Below are 18,449 nucleotides of genomic sequence, written 5' to 3' on the forward strand. Positions count from 1 at the left end.
AGGCCTGGAGAGACAGGGCTCTGGGAGGGTGGGGGAGACAGGGCTTCAAGCTGTTCCCAGGCCTGAAATGTCACCAGCATCCGGTGGCCCTGTGGGGAAACACTGCCCTTTCTGCTCAGTCCACGTCCGGTCTCTGTGTCTCAGTTTGTTAACCATAGGTAAATAACAATGCGACCTCTTACACAACTCACACAAAGTGCTCGGTACACTTCCTGGTTCATACTCACAGCCCAGTAAACAGATGCTAACTCACAGGCTGGGCCCCAGGTGGCCTGGCCCGCCTCTGGCCTCGGCCACCTGGGTCCTCAGATGCCCTGGCCCAGGGAGCATTTCGCTGGCAGAATCCATCACGGGGCCTTTCTGGGTGGCCAGGCTGGAGCATCTGGCAGAAGTCCCAGGGCCCCCAATCTGTCATCCCTCCTGTCACAGGCACAGCAAGGACACTTGGAGCAAATCTCCTTGGCGACAGGGACTCTGTCCCACGCACCCACAGGGCCTGGGGCCTGGCAGCACATACCAAGAAAGCGTCCAGGGCCGTGACCAGGGCACCTGAATCCAAAGTCTGCCTGGGTTTTCACCTTATGAGACCCTGAACCATCCAGGGCACTGCCCGGGGCAGCATCTGCTCCCCCAAGGGATGAGAATCCACCCCCTCCCCAGACGAGGACAGATGCGACTGTGACCAGGGCTTTGTTTCATGGATGAAGTAGCATTAGCATTTTAGGATCCCAGTGATTTAAAACCACGGAAGTAGGTAATCTCTGTCTCTCTGCGGCTATTTCTGTCTCTTTGCCAATGGCCAAATGCCGGCCCCCTCTCCAGGTGACCCCTGTCTACAGTGATGCTCCCCCCGGACAAAGCTCTCGTGCTAAACCAGTGTCCAGCTGGTTAGGCCCAAGTCTCCAGACACCAAGTTCAGAGCAACAGCCACTCCCCAGTTCATAGGGGGAATGTTAGCACCATTACGGCTGATAACGGTTGGCTGGGTAATTTGGACCAGATTCCCAGCTGAGGATAACTACACACGTTGTATTTGATGTGTATATGCTATGTAGCATACACTGAGTAATGTAAATACACGCAGGTGCACACTAAACGTGGAACACCAACCACGGGGCTGAGACCAGGGAAAAGGAAACCTGGAGGTCCTGCATTTGGCATCTGGAGCTACTTTCTCCCTGGGTGATCTGCTGAGTCCAGAAAGTCCAGCAGGGACCCTGAGAAGAATTTTCACAACTCCTGGGACCAATCCCCAGGCCCACCCAGAAGAGGGAATGCCTGGAAAATCTTTCTTACTTTGGGTTGGGACCTCGGAAGTTGTCATCCAGGAATACGAATCAGATGCAAGCAGGTCAGCCGTCCAAGGGGGCTCCTGCCTTGCAGGTGGACTGAAGGGGTCCTGCTCTGCTGGTTCCCAACCTGTCAGGGTCCCAGCCTCTTGCAGGGGTTACCTTCACACTGGGCCTCAAATTACTCCCCGCAGGTTTTCAGGTACAACCTGTGGTACTCAGTCAAAAACTGTTGCACGAAGAAACAAGACAAAAACTCACAAAAACCAAGAGAAACAACAGACACTAGAAACAGACAGTGTAGGAGCAAAACTGAACTTTAAAATAACTCTGCTTAATATGCTCAAATATACATAAAAGACAAGACAGGCAATTTGGCAGGCAACTGGGAATGATACTTTAATTATTTCTATTTCACTTGCTTTCATCTCATCAATTGCATTTTAAAAAAAATACAGGGTGCTAATTCCCCTGTCCAGGTCAACAGATGAATAACATGGGGTGAAAAACAAAACAACAAAACAAAACAAAACAAAAACAAACAACTCAGGGAAAAGCCAAAAAGATGTAACTGCTAAGTTCAAGGTTGCTTGTTTGAGAATGAGCCTGCAATAGTGACAATACTGTGTAGGCACCGTCCCAATTTCTAGTAGAAATTTGTTGCTGATTTACCAAATGCAATTAAACATGATCTTTGAGGGCTTTCTGCCTGTGACAGGGTCCCATCTGCCTCTCCCCGCGGGCCTGCCCAGTTCCCAGTTGTACCCCTGGCGCAGAGCTGTCGTGACACAAAACAGCGGCTCCCAGCCAGGGAGCATTCTGCACCAGGGCCCTGCCGAGGGCTTTCTACACATTGTCACATGGAATTTCCACCACCCTAGGAAGAGGCTGGGACTACTTGCCCCATATACCTACTGGGAACCTATGAAACGCGTTCATGGTACCCCAGCAAATAAGCATCCGCCCAGGCTGCAAACCCAGGTGTGCTGCTCCTCAGGGTGTGCTCCCAGGGAGGCCCCACTCCCCAGGGGCTGGCTGCTGCAATGATCCCTGGACGCCTGCAGCCAGGAGGCCTCAGGGTTCTCCTCTCCATGAATGCTTGCTAAGCACCTACTGTGTACAGGGCCCCAGTGTGGGAGGCCTATTCTAAGGACCCAGACCCAAGGCTTAGGGAGGCGCAAACTTTCAACACACCTGAGGTCCCTCCACTTCCTCTTCTCTCCCCTTCCTCTTCCTCATTTCTGGAACTTGGGGTCCAACAGGCAGGGACAACACAGGAATAGGAGGGGGTAAGCCCGGGCCACGTGCACAGAAAGGAAGGGGAAGTGCAAAATCCTGGGATGTCTGGGTGGGGCGGTGGAAAAGGCTAGCTCCTGGGAGCCAAGGGGGAGCCACCTACCCACTATGGCCCAGGTGCCAGATCCCTGTCTGTTAGCTCAGGGTGCAGGAGGGGAGGCTCAGCCATCAGACAGGCACCCCCACCACCACCACTGGGGGCAACAAATCCAGGCCCTGGGGTAGTGGAAGGCTTGGGGGCCATCGGAGCCCACTACCAGTCCATGGTGCCCCTGCCTGCTTGGGGGCTTCACCTGATTAGTGTGGTTGGGCAGGAGGCGTCTCTGGGAAGCAGGGTGGGGGAGGGGCGAGGAGGAAATGACTTCCCTGGCCAGCAAAGGGCTGGGGAGGCTGGCGGAGAAGGTGCAAGGAGCCTGGAGTGAAAGGGTGGGGGGCAGATGGGGATGTCCTAGGTGGCCTTGGACATGGCCTCTATCCCTCCCAAGGGGCCGGGGAAGAGGTTCCATTAGGTGGAGGACAGTCCCTGGTGCTGACACAGTGCAGCACGGAGGATGCGGGGTAGACCCTGGGAAGAACCTGCCGGCTCTGTGGCTCAACAGAAGTTAGGCGTGACTGTGACGATGATGAAGGCGGTCATGCGCAGAAAGGAATGGGAAGGAACAGGCAAGAGGGAGCCAGGCAGGCTGCAGGTCAGGCCCGGCTCTGGGCCACGAGCTACCACAGTCCTCTGGTCCAGGCGGGTCAGCGGCGGAGCCCGGGCAGCCCTGGGAATCACCTTGCCCTGTCGTGGGTTGGGAAGGAAACAGGTGAGGTGGGGGGCAGGGCTCAAGCCTGTCAGTCCCCTGCTGGGAGGGCCACCCCTGGAACCCAGACGCCACCGATCTCTGAACCTTCCTGCCCTCCTGGGCCCTGGCAATCCCAGATCCCAGCGCCTCCCTCCCCAGGACGGAGGAATCCAGGGGATGGGGAAACTCACCCAGGGGGTCCTACAGCTTCAGGGAGGTGACCCGGGGGATGTGGAAGAGCTGCGTCTCCTCGGAGCTGCTGGAGCTGTGGCAGCCCCGAGGGAGAGTGAGAGCCCCAGCACAGCCCTGTGGGTCCCACCCCAGGGGACAGGAAGAGTCCCAAGAAGTGATGCTGTCACGGGGACTGTATTGCAGTGAGAAGGATGAGGGGCAGACACATGGAAGAACTTCCTGGGCCTGCAGCTGCTCAGATTGTGTGGCTCTTCAGGGCCAGGCCACCACACCCCAGGCTAGAAAGGGTATAGCAGGGGCCGCAGAAAGACTTCTTCCCTGGTCCCTGGTGCCCCCGCAGGGTCCTGGCAGCCCTCACCTGAGGCGTTTCCGGATAGGACGGAAGTATTTGGAGGTCTTGACAGCGAAGATGATGCTGGGGATGAGGAAGAAGGTGCACCAGCCCAGGCAGAACCAGAAGGCATTCTGGAACAGGTGCGCAAGGTCAGCTTACCTGGCGGGGCCACTTGGCATCCCAGCCTCCCCCACTGCCTCAGCGAGGGGCAGGAGCAGCAGTCGGCAGAGCTGAGGGCAAGGGCTGCCCCTCCCGTGGGGACTCGATGTCCCCAAGCCCTGCTGGGCTGGGGCACTCACCCAGGGGTCAGCCATCATGTCGCACAGGATCACATGGCTGTTGTCCAGGGCTGCAGAGAGGGGCTGGCAGGTGGCGATGTGCTGCGTCACCTGCGCTAACAACACAGGGCAGGTGCATGGGGACACCCCGACCCATGCAGTCAGAGAGGGAGGCTTCCAGGGACTGGAGAGTCCCCAGGACACAGCTGAGGGGCCACCACGCCCTTGTTCACAGACGCACAGGTGCAGCTGCAGAGATGGGGACACTGGGCAGGCTCCCCACTCAGCTCTTGCCCTTGGCATCCACTCACCAGCCTGTGGGAAGGCCCTACTGTGTGCCTGGCTCTGGGCTCAAGGCCAGGATCTCACGGGAGAGGGGACATATGTGTTGTCACAGGCTCACCCAAGCACACACAGACATGCTCATGGAGGAGCCAGGCTCCCTGCCGGCCTCGTGTGGGTGTGCAGACAGAGGCTGTGGGTAGCAAGATCCACAGGAGGAGGTGGGCCTGGGGGGCGGCTGTGGACAAGCTGGGCACAGAGGCTGGCCCAAGGAAGGGCATGGGGACATGGTGCGGATGGCATGTTCTATAAACGGCCACTTCGGCTCCCACTCAGGCCTCAGAGCAGAACAGAGAGGGGGCAGGCAGAGCCCGGTCGCCTGGCAGGGTGCAGACGCCAGGTTTGGGAGGCTGGGTTCAAACCTGAGGACCCATACCTTCCCCAGGGGGCGCCAGGGAGCAGTGGGAGGAGAGCAGAGCAAGGCGAGCTGCTGCGGTACCAGTTTCTGCAAGCACGTGGGCCCCCACTCACCTCCTCTTTCACCCAGGCCAGGTACTGGGAGAAGTAGCCCATCTCCCGGGCCAGGAAGCATTCACTCACCTACAGGGAAGACAGGCCTCTGGGTGGGCGGGGGTCCCAGCAGCCCCCTCCCCTCGCCTGACACTGTTAGGACAGGACAGGAGGAGCCCGTGTGCGCTGGGTCCTGGGGCAGCCCTCTCTCCCCCACTCACATTCTTCAGGATGTGGTCGACCCGAGTAGGGAGCTCTGCTTTGAGGTGAGTGACATTGGCGAGGACTTCTGTAGTCTGCAGCTGGAGGTCGGGAGAGCCTGCACTCAGGGCCCTGCCTGTTCCCTCCCCCATTCCCTCCCTCAGTCATCTATTCATCCAATATACAGCACACCACGTCGCCAAGCCCTGAGGACACAGAGAGCCCAAGTGGCGGTCCTCAAGGGCCTGCCCACCCACTCACTCCCATCTTCTCCCATCCCCACCCTCAACTCCGGTGGGGCAAGCACAGCAGGTGTGCTCCCCAGCCGGCTGGAGTCCAGCTTCCTCCCTCTGCTGCCCTCCTGCCCCACCCCCACGGCTACCTGAAGCTCCAGGGCAGAGGATTCCAGGACCCTCATACTTTGGTTGAGCTTGGCCTGCAGAGAAGAGACGAGGGATGGATGGGGAGAAAGGGAGTGGTCCCAGCGTCTCTCTCCTCTCTCCTGCCTCCTCCTCACCTCCTTCTCCCCCAGGCCCAGGCTCCCTTACCATGAGGTTCTGCTGGGTGATGACCCTCTCCTGGTAGAGGTTCCTGAGCCCTTGGGCCTCCTCCTGCAGCTGCTGCCCCAGCACAGGATTGCCCTGGGGGGAGACACGGGTGAGCACCGCCCCCGTTGAGGGGCAGGACTGGTTTGGCCAAGGGATTCTTGACCTAGCCCTTGAACTGGACATGCTGAGGCTGGCGGGGAAGTTCTGGGCTCAGAGGCAGCAAACCAAGGCCTCCTTAAGCTCCAGGACCTGACCTTGATCAAGGTCAAGTTCTCAGTCTGCCCCTTGCTTGCTAGGTGCCCTGAGGATCGCTCTCTGCTCTTTCCACCACTCGGGGGTGCCGTGAGGTCCGCGAGATGTCTTGAAGAGAGGTCTGGAGACTCTGAATGTTTAGGAACAAGCAACGCTGCTCTTCCCAGGCGAGCAAATGTCAGGGAGTCTGATGCATTGTGGGTCCTCACTGCACCTGGCTCAGAAGATCTCATGGCAGGCGGGGGGTGGGGGGTGGGGGGTGGCGCATGGCCACTTGCCCAGCTGTGTGACGTCAGGCTGCGACAGCGGTCACGGCCACGCGAGCATCACAGGACACGGTTCTCGCCACAAACACAAGGTGATGGATTTCCACAGGCCACGGCAGTACCCTCCCCAGCTCTGGCCGAATGAAGTTGTGCCGGCCACAGAGCGCTACACTGAGTTACATTTCGAGTCTGGGTGGTTGGCTCTCCCTTTGGTCCATGCTGTGGGCGTGCATTAATGTTTCTCTGGGCTTCCCCAGCCAGAGCACAGCAGCTCCGCCAGGGGTGGGGTTCCTCTCTGCCCCTGCAGAGGGCCCCAAGGACTGAGCGGCGATGTGGTCGCAAACTCGGTGCCGGGCTTTGGCTTTGGCCAAAGCTACCTGGAGGAAGTGCCGTTCCTCCTGCAGGCTCTGTGACCAGGCCCTGCCCCTTCTCAGCAGCTCCAGTAAAATCCCCAGGGCACCCCACTGAGCAGAGCTGTAGGGCTCAAGAGTGCTGGGCTGCGGCTGGCCCCCTCTGCTCAGACTAAACCGCCTCTTTCCCTCACCCTCCAGCCTCGTCCTGGTTCTTTAGATTTGGAGCTGAGGACGGGGACCCAGCTTTCGGTGACAAGGCCAGTGACTTCCTCAGCTATGAGATGGGCAGTCCACTCTGCAGATGAAGAAGCCAAGGCCCAGAGATGCCAAATGACTCACCTGAGGCCACACAGCCAATCAGAGGCAGAGCTTATGTCACAAGTGGATCTGCAAAACCCTCAAGCCCAGCTGGCCCTGGAGCCAAAGGAGGCTTCCTGTCTCTGAGTCCAGGAGGGATTTAGGAGCCTCAGACCTCCCTGGAGAGCGTCCTCAACCCCCTGTCTCTACCCTCACCCCCTCCCAGTCCAAGCACTCTCCACCGCCCCAGTCCCGCCTCCCAGGCCTCCCTGGCCTGGTCTCTGCCCCCTTCTCACTTGGGCCTGGGCCAGTCCCTCCAGCTGCTGGGCCAGCTGCTCCACATCGGCCTTCACCACGGGCTTCTGGATCTAGGGACAGATGGCAGAGGATGGCTCTAGGTTCCCCCAGCGCCCACCCACCCCACGGCCCCAGCCTCTGAATTCCTAGTCTTGCTAAGCACTCTCTGTACCTGCTAAGTCTATTTGAACGCATCCATCACTCACCTGTGAAATCTTTCAGACATTTTCCAACAGGATAGAAAAAAGCACAACAGGAAAATGAGATGCCCTTCGTTATACTCAAGGAAGAGGCTACCTCCCCGCAGTGTTCCCGCAGCAGTGGGTTCAGGACCATGAACAGCGACCCACTGGTTTGGGGGTGGAGCAGTCACACTGCAAGGCCTGGGTGGTGGCACAGGCATAAGCCAGGGGCACAGGCTCCTGGGACACTCCCTCCAGAGGCCCCAGAAGCTGTGAAAGAAGTCAGAGGATGGGGACCCGGTCTCTCCCCAGCTCCTCTGTGGGGCCTCTGTTTGTCATGACCCTGCGGAGGGCACCTAGGGTACCCACTGCACACCTGCACGAGCAAGTCACGGTAGGTGATGTTCTCGATGCCACTGCTCCTCAGGGCCTCCAGGTCGCGGTGGGCAGCTGGGGTCAGCAGATCCAGGTTCTGCACATCCATTTTGAGACTCTGCACCTCCCACTGCAGCTTCTGGGTGAACTGGGAGGGGGGAGGGGGGAGGGGACATGAGCAGGTGCTAGGCTGGCACTCCAGACAGCTCCCCCTGCCCTGGGCACACCCCAGCTTGCTCCTCCTGCCCATGCTGGAGACACAGCCTACTGCCAGACGTCCCCTGGCCACCTGCTAGCAATCAGCTATTCTGCCCGCTTCACCATATTACCTGTGTTAAGGTCTCCACAGCACCTGTTGCTCTGAAACCACCTTTACAGCCATTAACTCCCTGACAGTGGGGCCTTGTCTGCCTATTCTGTCCCAAACCCTCAGTGTCTAGAGCAGAGACCCCGCGTGGTAGATGAAGACAAATCTGTGGGCTGTGTGAACGGATGGATGGACACAACTGTGTTTCCAGGAAAGACCCCTGGCATTTTCCAATGATCCCTGGAGGAGACTGAGGGGTCCTGAAATCCAGCCCCAGTGTTAACAGGTGACAAACCGAGGTCAGAGGGGGGCGTTTACCAGCCAGTGGTCACACAGCAAGTTAGAGGATGCAACCTAATCCTGCTCACTCCTCCCTGCCCCTAGGCTGCCTTCCCTAGCGGGAGGAAAAGGCCTAACCCGCTCAGGGCAGCATTTCAGGCATCGCTGACAGCAGGGATGGGAGAGGCACTCTGTGAAGCCCATCTTGTCCCAGTCACCTGCCACAATCACATGACTACTATCGCCTTTAAGGACAAATATTCTTTTTTTATTTTTAAAGATTGTGTTTGGAAGTCAGAGAGAGAGAGAGAGAATCTCCAATCTGCTGGTTCACTGCCCAAATGGCTGCATCAGCTGGGGCTGGAGCATGCTGAGGCCAGGAGCTAGGAGCTTCATCCAGGTCTCCCACATGGGTGCCCCAGGGACTTGGGGCATTTTCTGCTGTTTCCCAGGTTCATTAGCAGGGAGCTGGAACAGAAGCAGAGGAGCTGGCGCTGCGGTACAGCGGGGTTAAAGACCCTGGCATCTGCAGTGCCTGCAACCCATATTACTGTCAGTTCGAGTCCTGGCTGCTCCACTTCAGGCCAGCTCTCTGTAATGGCCTGGAAAAACACTGGAAGATGGACCAAATGCTTGGGCCCCTGCACCCACATGGGAGACCCAGAAGAAGCTCCTGGCTCCTGGCTTCCGATCAGCTCAGTTCTGTCCATTGTGACCATTTGGGGGAATGAACTAGAGTATGGAAGATCTCTATTTTTCTTTTTAATTTATTTATTTATTTTTAAATTTTTTTGACAGGCAGAGTGGACAGTGAGAGAGACAGACAGAGAGAAAGGTCTTCCTTTTTCCGTTGGTTCACCCCTCAATGGCCGCTGCGGCCGGCGTGCTGTGGCCGGCACGCTGCGCTGATCCGAAGCCAGGAGCCAGGTGCTTCTCCTGGTCTCCCACATTCTCCACTGCACTCCCGGGTCACAGCAGAGGGCTGGCCTGGAAGAGGGGCAACCGGGACAGAATCCGGCGCCCCGACCAGGACTAGAACCCAGTGTGCCGGCGCCGCTAGGCGGAGGATTAGCCTGTTGAGCCGCAGAGCCGGCCTCAAATAAATAATCTTTGAAAAGAAAGATAGAAAGGAAGGGAGGGAGGGAGAAAGGAAGGAAGGGAGGGAGGGAGGGGGGAGCAAACCCCAGCCCCAGCAGCTGCTGGTGCCCCAAGCCCTTCCCCGGTCAGCAGCCAGCTCCTCTGGTTCTCAAGCATGCACATCACAGTCTTAATAAACCTTTGCTGCCTTTAAAAAAACAACACAAAGGTCAGATCTGATATGTTGCCAGCCAGTTTCCAAAGACTGTCCAGCCCACGGAATCCTCAAATCCTGTCTGTCCAGATTGCGCTGTGAGCTGGACCCTTCCCCTCCCAGGGCCAGGGCTGAGACCCTCCCACCTGGGAGCTATGACATCCAGCCAGCAGGGGGCCTGGGGAGGGCCCTCTGCCCAGGGCCCATGCTACAGCCCTCCCCTGCCAGCCTTCATCCACGGGGCAGTGTCTGCCCTGGCGCCGGTATATTGCCCTGACTGTGGACCTGCCGTCTGGCTATAGATGTTGATGGAGTGAGCTAATGGGATAAGCAGGCGGCCCCAGGTTATAGTTTAAGGCATGGGGTTGAACTCGACCACATGGCTGTGCTCCCAGTAGACGATGGATCCAAGAGGAGTTGGGTTTCTTGGGACCACTCAGAATCAGGAGTTAGGGGCCAATGCTCTGGCGGGGTGGGAGGTGAAGCTCACACCTTCGATGCTGACAACCCATATCAGAACAATGGTTGGAGTTCAGGCGCTCCACTTCTCATTCAGCTCCCTGTTAATGCACCTGGGAAGGCAACAGAGGACCCAAGTTCTTGGGCCCCTGTCACCCACGTGGGAGACCCAGATGGAGCTCTGGCTCCTGGCTTTGGCCTGACTGGCCCCAGCTGTTGCAGCCATTTGGGGAATGAACCAACAGATGGAAGATCTCTCTCTCTGCCTCTCTCTCTCTGTACCTCTGCCTTTCAATTAAATAAATTAATTAAAAAAAAAAAAGAAAAAGACTCAGGAGTTATGATGCTCTGTGAAGAGGGGGTGCAGGCAGGGGGAGGGAGGCTGTAGATGTCCTGGAAGTGCTCAGGAACGGCTCCCCCCCCCCCCCGGGGGGGGGCCTGCAGGTCAAGCCCCGCCCCTCAGGTATGCAGTAAATGGGGGGAGGGGTGCTTTACAGATCCTGGACACCTCTAGCAGAACCATGCTCTCGCGAAGTAACCTGTCCTCTGCTTTGTTCTAGAACTGTCTCTTGCCAGTGGGGACAGGGGCCTCCCCTTCTACCCACCGTGTCCCAGGAAAGCCCAGGGATGGCAGGAAGAGGCTTGCGAGTCAGGAAGTCAGGCTGGGGACAGGGTCCCTGCCGCCGCCACCTGCTGACCCTGAGCCCTCCAGGCTTCATCCCTGACACTCTCCGCACAGCCCGGCAATGGAGCGTCCCAACCAGTGCGTGTCCTCGGTCGGGACACACACACGCCCACGCCCTCCTGCTGCAGCCTCAGCTGTGTTCGCTTGTCCAGGAGCACAGCGCTCGGAGCTGGCCGCGGCCTCCAGGTTCTCACACGCCTTGAACCTTCCCCAGGCTCTAGCCCTGACTGTGCACCTGCAGCCTCCGCCCCGAGAGCATCAACAGTTGCTCCTACGGGGACCAAAGGAGGGGGGAGTCTGCAGGAGGGGGCCCAGAACCTTCCAGAACTTTCTCTTACCTGGCTGATGTCCAGGTGCTGCTCCAGGTTGAAGGAGTCATTGAGCTGCAGAACCTTCCAGAGTGCAGCCCCTTCTTTGCACTGCCTGGGAGGGGACAACGGGCATCAAGAGTGAGTGACATGCATGGCACCCTGATGGGATACCCCCTCTGTCCCTTCCCCCAGACCCCTCCTGGCACGCACGCCCCTCTGCAGCCCAGGCTATGCACTCACTGATAGGCCAGGAGGACACTGATGTTCTTCTGCAGGCCAAGGAGATGGGACAAGTTCATGGACGGGGGCAGGTTCCCCGGCGTGTCTACAAACTGGCCACGGGCAGGGAGAGCTGCAGCACAGCGAGGGCTGGGGGCAAGGCCACCCCAGCCCCCCAGCACCTGGCGCTGGTGCAGCAGAGACCGGGCGGGGACACCCCAGGACTCCAGCTCAGACATGGCCTCTTGCTCTGGTTACCCCAGGGGCCCTAAATTCTTCCGGGGACTCCGCCCATGAGCTTCCAAAGCAGCTCAGCTCACCCACTAGACAGCACAGTGGACACGGGGCTAAGGAGAAGAGAAGGGCTCAGGTCTGGGTGCACCCCCCAGGGGTCCCCATCCAGGGTCTCGGGCAGCTTTCCGGGACTCACAGGTCCCCTCATTCCCTGGCTCCCACCCCATCCACTGGTGGTTTCCGCCTTTTTCCCTGGCCCTCTCTCCCCCTCCCTGCTGGCCCCCCATCACTGGCCCCTCTGGCTCCCCCTTCCTCCGAGCCCTGGTTCTGCCTCACCTCCCCCAACCTGCACGCCGGCCCACCTCAAACAACTCTCCGCTCTCCCAGCTCCGGCACACCAGAGTCTCCACGTTGCCGCCCACCAGGAAGGTGGCAAAGACCAGGAGGATGAGGGGCGCAGCAAAGAGGAAGCTGAAGCCCACGCCACTGGGAAAGGTGAGAGGCGTGTCACGTGTCACGTGAGAGGGGACACCAGCTCCTCCCCCACACCCTCCTGGGCCAGCAGGACCAGCGAGATGGCCCCAGGGCCTTCCTGAACAGTAGGTTGGAGTCAGAGCTCTGGCCCAGCCCCCTCACATCCTCAGCCCGTGCCGCCCTATCACTGAGGGCTGCTGGCTCTGACAGCTGGGGAGCGGTGAGGGTGAAGCGGTTGGGCAGCTGCTTTGTTGCTTTGTTGTTCTTTATTGGAGAGGCAGAGACACACAGAGGGACAGACAGACAGACAGAGTTCCCATATGCTGCTCTGCTCCCCCAGATGCATACAATGGCTGGGGCTCAGACCTGCGTGGGCAGCAGGGACCCAAGCCCTGGAGCCATGGCCGGCTACCTTGCAGGGTACGCATTAGGAGGAAGCCGGAATCGGGAGTGGAGGGGACTTGAACCCAGGCACTCTGATACAGGATGCCTGGCATCTTAACCACTAGTCAAATGCCCACCCCCGGGACATTCATTTGAAGACTAGTCAGGACTGCCAGCCTCTGGGGGCAGGGCCCAGGGAAGTGACCTGCTCAGAGCCCAGCCCTCCAAGCGGTCCCCGGCCTGAGCAGGCATGATCCGCCAGCAGGGGCAGCACCCTAGCAAGTCTGAGTAATAAAGACCCTTAGATCAGGTGCCACGGATTTGTGCAGCTTCTTGTTGAATGTGCAGCCTGCACACCCTAAAGTTGTTGTTGGTAAACAAACCCTATTTCAGGTGTTGCCGCCTTTTGGTGGTGGTAGCTGCCTGGGAGGTGGGTTAAGAAGGATTCTGAGGCTTTTGCCTGGGGTCAGTGAGAAAGTGCCCACTGGGTACCAGGGTTGTCACCAGCACAGGTAGGCAAGTGCTTCTTATTGGCCATTCCTGTGCTAGCCCACCCCCCTCATCCAGTGAGGCTGCTGAGGCCCAGATGGCTTAGCAAGCTGCCCAGGGTCACCCAGGGAGCAGGTGCCAGGCCTGATCCCAGGACGTGGCTCCTGCAGCCCCGCCAGGAGCCGTCCACAGGAGCGAGGGGAATCCAGCCGGCCCGTACCTCCCACTGCCCCAGCCCTGTCTTACGCCATGAGGAAGCGGGCTCCGGCCTCGCCCCTGGCTTCCAAGTGGCTGGGGTCCTCCCGGGCAGACAGCCCCCAGATGCCCAGGTTGAGGCCCAGCAGGTTACAGATCACCACAAGCAGGATGGTGGAGCACAGCACGCAGCCCAGGAGCCACCTGCCAGACAGGGGGTGGGGTCACGGAGACGGGAGGCGGCTGGGCCAGTGGGGGGCCCCTAGCCCCAAGGCTGGGGCTTTAGAAGTGTAGGTGTGCACCCTTCCTGAGGGTCCCGGGGTCACACAGCCGGGCGTAGAGATGGAGACCCGAGGAGTCAGCAATCCCAGCTTCTAAGAAGGCCAAGGCTTGGTACAGCCAGGGGCTGAAGGGGCCTGAAAATAAGGCTCAGAGGAGGCGGGCGCCCAGCACATCCTCGCCCAAGCACCTGTACGTCTCGTATCTCTGCACCTCCTGCAGGTATGGACGGCTGCTCCGTTCCAGCTCCTCGAGGGCCTGGCTCCAGCGGGAGGCTGCCTTTAAGCCTGGGAACCCTTCGGCCAGGGTCCTCAGCCCTTTGGACTCCTGGGCCACCACCTCCTTCAGTTCTGCCCAAAGCAGTGGGGGGGAAGGGGGCTTGAGGAATGGGGAGGGCACCCAGGGGCTGGGCAGGAGAAACATCTGATACCCCGCTGGGATTCTACTCTCTAGGGGCCCAGCCAAGGAGGACAACCTTCCCCCCCTCCCCCTCCCCGCCCCACTGCCTGATTGGAGCTCTTTGGTGGGGGTGCAGTGGGGATGGCGCCCCGGGTAGGGCCTCACCTCTGATCGTGCTGGCCATCTGCATGGCAGCCAGGAGCGGGAGGGCATTGAAGGTATTGTTGTCCTGCAGGAACCAAGAGGGTTCGTGCGCCCACCCTCCATCCCAGCACCCCAAAGTCATCAGGCCCAGTAGGAAGCTTCCCTTGTTCTCTTGGCTACTGCCTCCTCCCATCCCCACCCAGGCCCAGTCTGACCTGACTCCCCCGATTGCTCCGCGCAGACCCCCTTAATTCTCCCCAGCCCCTATCCTACATCACCGCCCTCAACTCCACCATGCCCTCACGCACTCGTGTCTCCCACACTTCCCGCACACGACCACCAGCCCCGTCTCCAGCAGGCAGATCCTGCCCCCACCCTCCTCCGGCCTCTGGAGCCTCCTGCTCCAGCTACCCAGCACAGCTGACTCACCCTTATTCCCACTCAAGGCCCTGGGTCACAGGCGCTGACTCACACGGCACCCTCCCCGTGGCCCACCCCCAACCCCCAGCCTGCAGGACGCTGGCTCCCTTGCCACCACCAGCCTCCCCTCCCTTGAGGGTCTCAGCTCTTCCTCCTGAGCTCCAGGCCCACCTGCCCTGGTAAGCAAGGGTGCCTTCAGGCCAGGATGTGGTTAGGTGAGGCCCCACTGGGCTCCCACCCCAAAAAGGGAACCATGGGGTCCTTCACTTGTTGGGGAGGAGGTGGGTAGCCTGGGTGGGCGCTCACCTCCTGGATCATGCTGGAGAAATTGGCCTCCGGGACGCCCTGCAGCTGTCTTACGACAGCATCCACGGAATGCACCTGCCAAGGGGGAGGGGATGACGTCATCACCTAGAATAGCCTGAGAAGGCTCCTGGGGGAGGGTGGGGAGGAGGGGGCAGATGTCCTCTTGTGTGCAATGGGGACCACCGTGGCCGTGACTGCCCCGGGCAACAGGAGAACAGGGAGTTAATGTGTGTGAAGCTCAGGAGCCACAGCCAGGTTGGCTGCCGTGGAGAACGAATGGGGAGAGCAACACCAGGATCATGCAGGTGCCCAGGGATTCCTGGGCCAGCGGACAGGGCGGCCCTTCTTAGCGCCCTCGAGGCCTCTGTCCTGGGCCCGCACCTGAGTGAAGTCAGCGCTGAGCTCCAGGGCTCGGGCCCAGCTCAGGGCCCCGGAGCAGTCGCCCTGGCACCCGGGCTGCTGCAGCAGGGTGAGCAGACGTTCCCGGCGCTCGCGGACAGCCGGCTCCAGGTGCTCCTGCCGCACCTGCAGCTCCGCCACGGTGGCGTTCAGGGCTCGGAGGTGGTCCACGAAGACCTGCAGGGCTGAGAGAGAGGGCCACACCTGGCCTGAGCAATGGCCACAGCTCCCGGCATCCTCAGAGCCTGTGCGGGAAACAGAGCTATCCCTTCCCCCAGCCAAAGGGACCTGTAGTCCTAACCTCCACCGCTTCAACGGAAACTGCCCCAGGGCATCTTGAGCCAGGAAGTGGGCAGGGTTGGGGATCTTGGGATATTGCATGCCATGGAAAAGTCCTGGGTGGGGCTGAAGCGGCCCAAGAAATCCAGGGCTGGGTGAGGCTGGGCTGGCCCTGGAGGACACCTGCTGGGCCCCTCCCCCACAGAGCGCTGGTCCGTCTCACCTTGGCCCAGGCTGTGCAGTGAGGCCAGGGCCAAGTACACCGTGCTGCTGAGCCGGCTATGGATCACGTTCCCGATGACCAATCCGACACCTGGAGAGCACAGGGTGTCTGCAGCTGGGCGCCCTGTAGCCCAGGGGCCCTTCCTGCCCATCCACCTGCCCCCCTGCCGCAGAGGGAAGGGTCTCCCAGGCCTGGGGGCGGGGTGCGCGGTGGCCCTGTGTCGACCAGGCTGCCAGGCAGCTGTGACCCTCACCATCCAGATCCTTCAGGACTCGCTCCTGAGGCAGAGAGAACTGCTGTGCCACGGCCTGCAGCTCCTAGGACACACGGCGTGAGTCACTCTCCAGGCCACCAGCAGCCCCTGGGAACCCCAGGTGGCCTTGAGTGCAGGGATGCACCACATCGACTCTCCAGCAGGGGGCAGCAGGGTGCACAGAGGAAAGGGCTTCCTTTCCGATTTGCCGGCTCTGGGCCGTGGAGGACCCACTCTGCCCCATCCTGCCTGGGCCTGGTGCTCACCTGGGGCACATTGGAGACCAGGCCCCGAAGGCTGCGCAGCGTCTCCGGCACGGCCTCCACACTGGGGCCTGTGTGCTCATGCGTGCGCTGGTTGGTGACAAAGGCACAGACCAGTCCGACCCTGGGAGGAAGGGGAGGAGGAACATGGGGGCTTGCTGGGTGCCGGGGGAAGGGGCCACCGCCCAGCCTCCCGCCTGGCCTGGGCAGCCCCTCACAGCAACACGAGGGTGGTCAGCAGCAGGAAGGCCATGAGGGTGCCGCGCTCACAGGCCAGGGCTTTGTGCTCAGTCTTCACTCGGCCCCCGCAGCGCTGGCGGCAGCGGAACCACCCGAAGCACAGCCCGGTGGTGGGGACGGCCAGGAGGTAGAGGCCGGCGATCACAGCACACACCACGTAGCCTGCCTGGTACCGCACCACCTGCACGAGGGCAGCAAGGCGTCAGGGCCCGCCCGGACCCGCCGCCCCCAGCCCTGGCTCCTGCCTGACTGCAGAGGGAGGCCACCACGCCCGCGGTGCACGGTGTCCTCACCAACACCCATCATCTCCCCAGGGAGGAAGCTGAAGTGCAGGGGGCTTCAAGCTCACTACAAATCCTGCTGCCGCTACTGGGCAGAGCTGTGATTTGAACCCAGAACTGGTGGAAGAGGGAGGGCAATGCTGGAGACCCCCCACCCAGCAGCCCCCCCCTCCCGCAGAGCTGAGCTGGTGAGCTTTTCTCCTGCTTCCCCTCCCCCGCACCCCTTCCCCCGCCCAATGCCTCCCCTGGGTTCTCACCTCGTCCACTTTCACCGATGATGGGTCATTCAGCAGGGTCTTTACCAACTCTAGTGGAAAGAGCCAAGCTGAGGGTTTTGGGACAGCCATTGGTGCGCCCCTATATCCAACCCCTCCTCACCGCCAGGCCAAGGGGAGCCCTGGGGCTCCTTCCACCACGACACCTCAGGAGAAGGCGGGACCCTTCCCTGGACCCCACAGCCTGGGAAAAGGCGGGGGGCGGGGGACGGGGCACAGGCTGGGAGGGTGCTGCAGCCCCTCTGGCTGTCCTGGTCTGCGCCAGGCTAATATAAGGTGCTTCTAACGCAACCTCCTGCCCTTGATGGTCGGAGAAGGAGGCTCAGGAGGAGAGGGGGTTTGTCCATGGACGGTCACATGGAAGGTTCCAGAATCCTCTCCAGATGCTGCCCTTCCCCACCCAAGAAGGAAGAGGGTGGTGGGGGAATGCTGGGGTCCCTGCCCTCCGAGCGCCTGCTGACGGGGTGGGCACACCCCGCGGTCGACAGGGGATAGAGGAAGGCTGCCCAGGAACCCCGCCCCGGTCGGGGGACGCACGCGCTCACCTGAAGGGAATGGGTTGAGCTGCACGGCGGAGAGGAAGCGGCGCACGGTGCCGTAGAGGTGATCCAGGGTCCCCGGCGCCCGCACGCGAGGGGCCAGCCAGCGGGTCCTGGCCACTGGGGTGAATGTCAGGCGCTCCGCTTGGCCGAGGAACTCGCAGTCGGCGGCCGCCGTCCCCGACAGGCTCAGGACTAGTCCCAGCCCCAGGCCCAGCAGGGGCGCCGTGAGGCCCGGCGCGCGCGGCATGGGGTCGGTCGGGTGGGCAGCTGGGCAGGCTCAGGCGGCGGCAGAGGGTGCAGGCGAGCACGGGGCAGGACGTGCATCCATCCCCAGCCTGCCTCTCTCTGTCCCCTCGGCTCTTTTCTCAAAACCGGTCCAACAGGTTTGGGCTCCCCATCTACCCCGTCGCCTGCCGCCCGCCCAGAGCGCAGGAAGGGCAGGGGTGGAGGCCTGGGCTGGGGGGGGGCAGGGCCATAGGGGACCGCTCTTGGCTGTCCATGGGGGAGCCTTGCTCGCTCTCCCACCCCCAGCACCTCCCAGGCAAGTTCCCAGCTGGTCCAGGAGGCATAACCGTGGCTGTGGTTTATCCAGAGCTGTCCAAGTTCAAATATTCTATTCCATGCCCAGCCCCTGCAGAATCAGTTGGTGGGCTGCAAGGGGTCCTAACACCAGGTACACAGACCCAGGAACCAGGCTAAGTCTCCCCACTTCCTCTGGGGCCTACCATGTCCCCAGGGGTCATACCTGGTGCCCACTGCCAGGCCAGTGGAGAGCAGCGGACCCTGATGGGCACAGCTTTGGGAGGTGACCCCAACAGAGGCGTGCCCTTTGATCCAGCCATGCCTCCCTCCTGCTGAAAGAACTAATCAAGAATACGCCCAGAGATGTGCCTACACAGGCCCCTGGTTTGTAAACGTCTATATGCCCAGTGCCCAGAAAGTCACCTGGATCTAAGCAGGTGGAAGAGAGAGAGTGCTGGATGGGTGATGCTGGGAGGCAAAATCAGTCCCCAAGGCTAGCCCCAGGGAGATGGTGAAAGGAGCAGCTCACAGGACACACTGGGCAGTCACCAACGATCCTC

General features: G+C 60.7%; 1 protein-coding gene across 3 annotated transcripts; it reads right to left on the minus strand.

Annotated features, from left to right (window-relative positions):
* Positions 1-1,662: 1,662 nt before the first annotated feature.
* On the minus strand, positions 1,663-18,145 carry PROM2 (prominin 2). 3 transcript variants are annotated; one of them, XM_008253886.4, is made up of 24 exons: positions 17,371-18,131; positions 16,808-16,857; positions 16,248-16,450; positions 16,033-16,153; positions 15,767-15,830; positions 15,514-15,603; positions 14,994-15,196; positions 14,613-14,687; positions 13,908-13,971; positions 13,534-13,693; positions 13,116-13,268; positions 11,885-12,008; positions 11,310-11,401; positions 11,097-11,181; positions 7,739-7,885; positions 7,180-7,251; positions 5,716-5,808; positions 5,550-5,603; positions 5,188-5,268; positions 4,988-5,056; positions 4,196-4,285; positions 3,921-4,027; positions 3,562-3,635; positions 1,663-3,366 (listed from the first exon to the last, which is right to left on the minus strand). In XM_008253886.4, the coding sequence occupies exons 1-23, from the start codon at positions 17,612-17,614 to the stop codon at positions 3,572-3,574; spliced, it is 2,505 nt and encodes an 834-aa protein (XP_008252108.2). In that variant the 5' UTR covers positions 17,615-18,131; the 3' UTR covers positions 1,663-3,366; positions 3,562-3,571. The 3 variants fall into 3 exon arrangements, with proteins under 3 accessions (XP_008252108.2, XP_017195500.2, XP_017195503.2); XM_017340011.3 differs by lacking the exon at positions 3,562-3,635 and having other exon boundaries at positions 17,371-18,145; XM_017340014.3 differs by lacking the exon at positions 13,116-13,268 and having other exon boundaries at positions 17,371-18,125.
* Positions 18,146-18,449: the final 304 nt, after the last annotated feature.

This window comes from Oryctolagus cuniculus, chromosome 2 (genome assembly GCF_964237555.1).
Source record: "Oryctolagus cuniculus chromosome 2, mOryCun1.1, whole genome shotgun sequence".
NCBI classification, from domain to species: Eukaryota; Metazoa; Chordata; class Mammalia; order Lagomorpha; family Leporidae; genus Oryctolagus; species Oryctolagus cuniculus.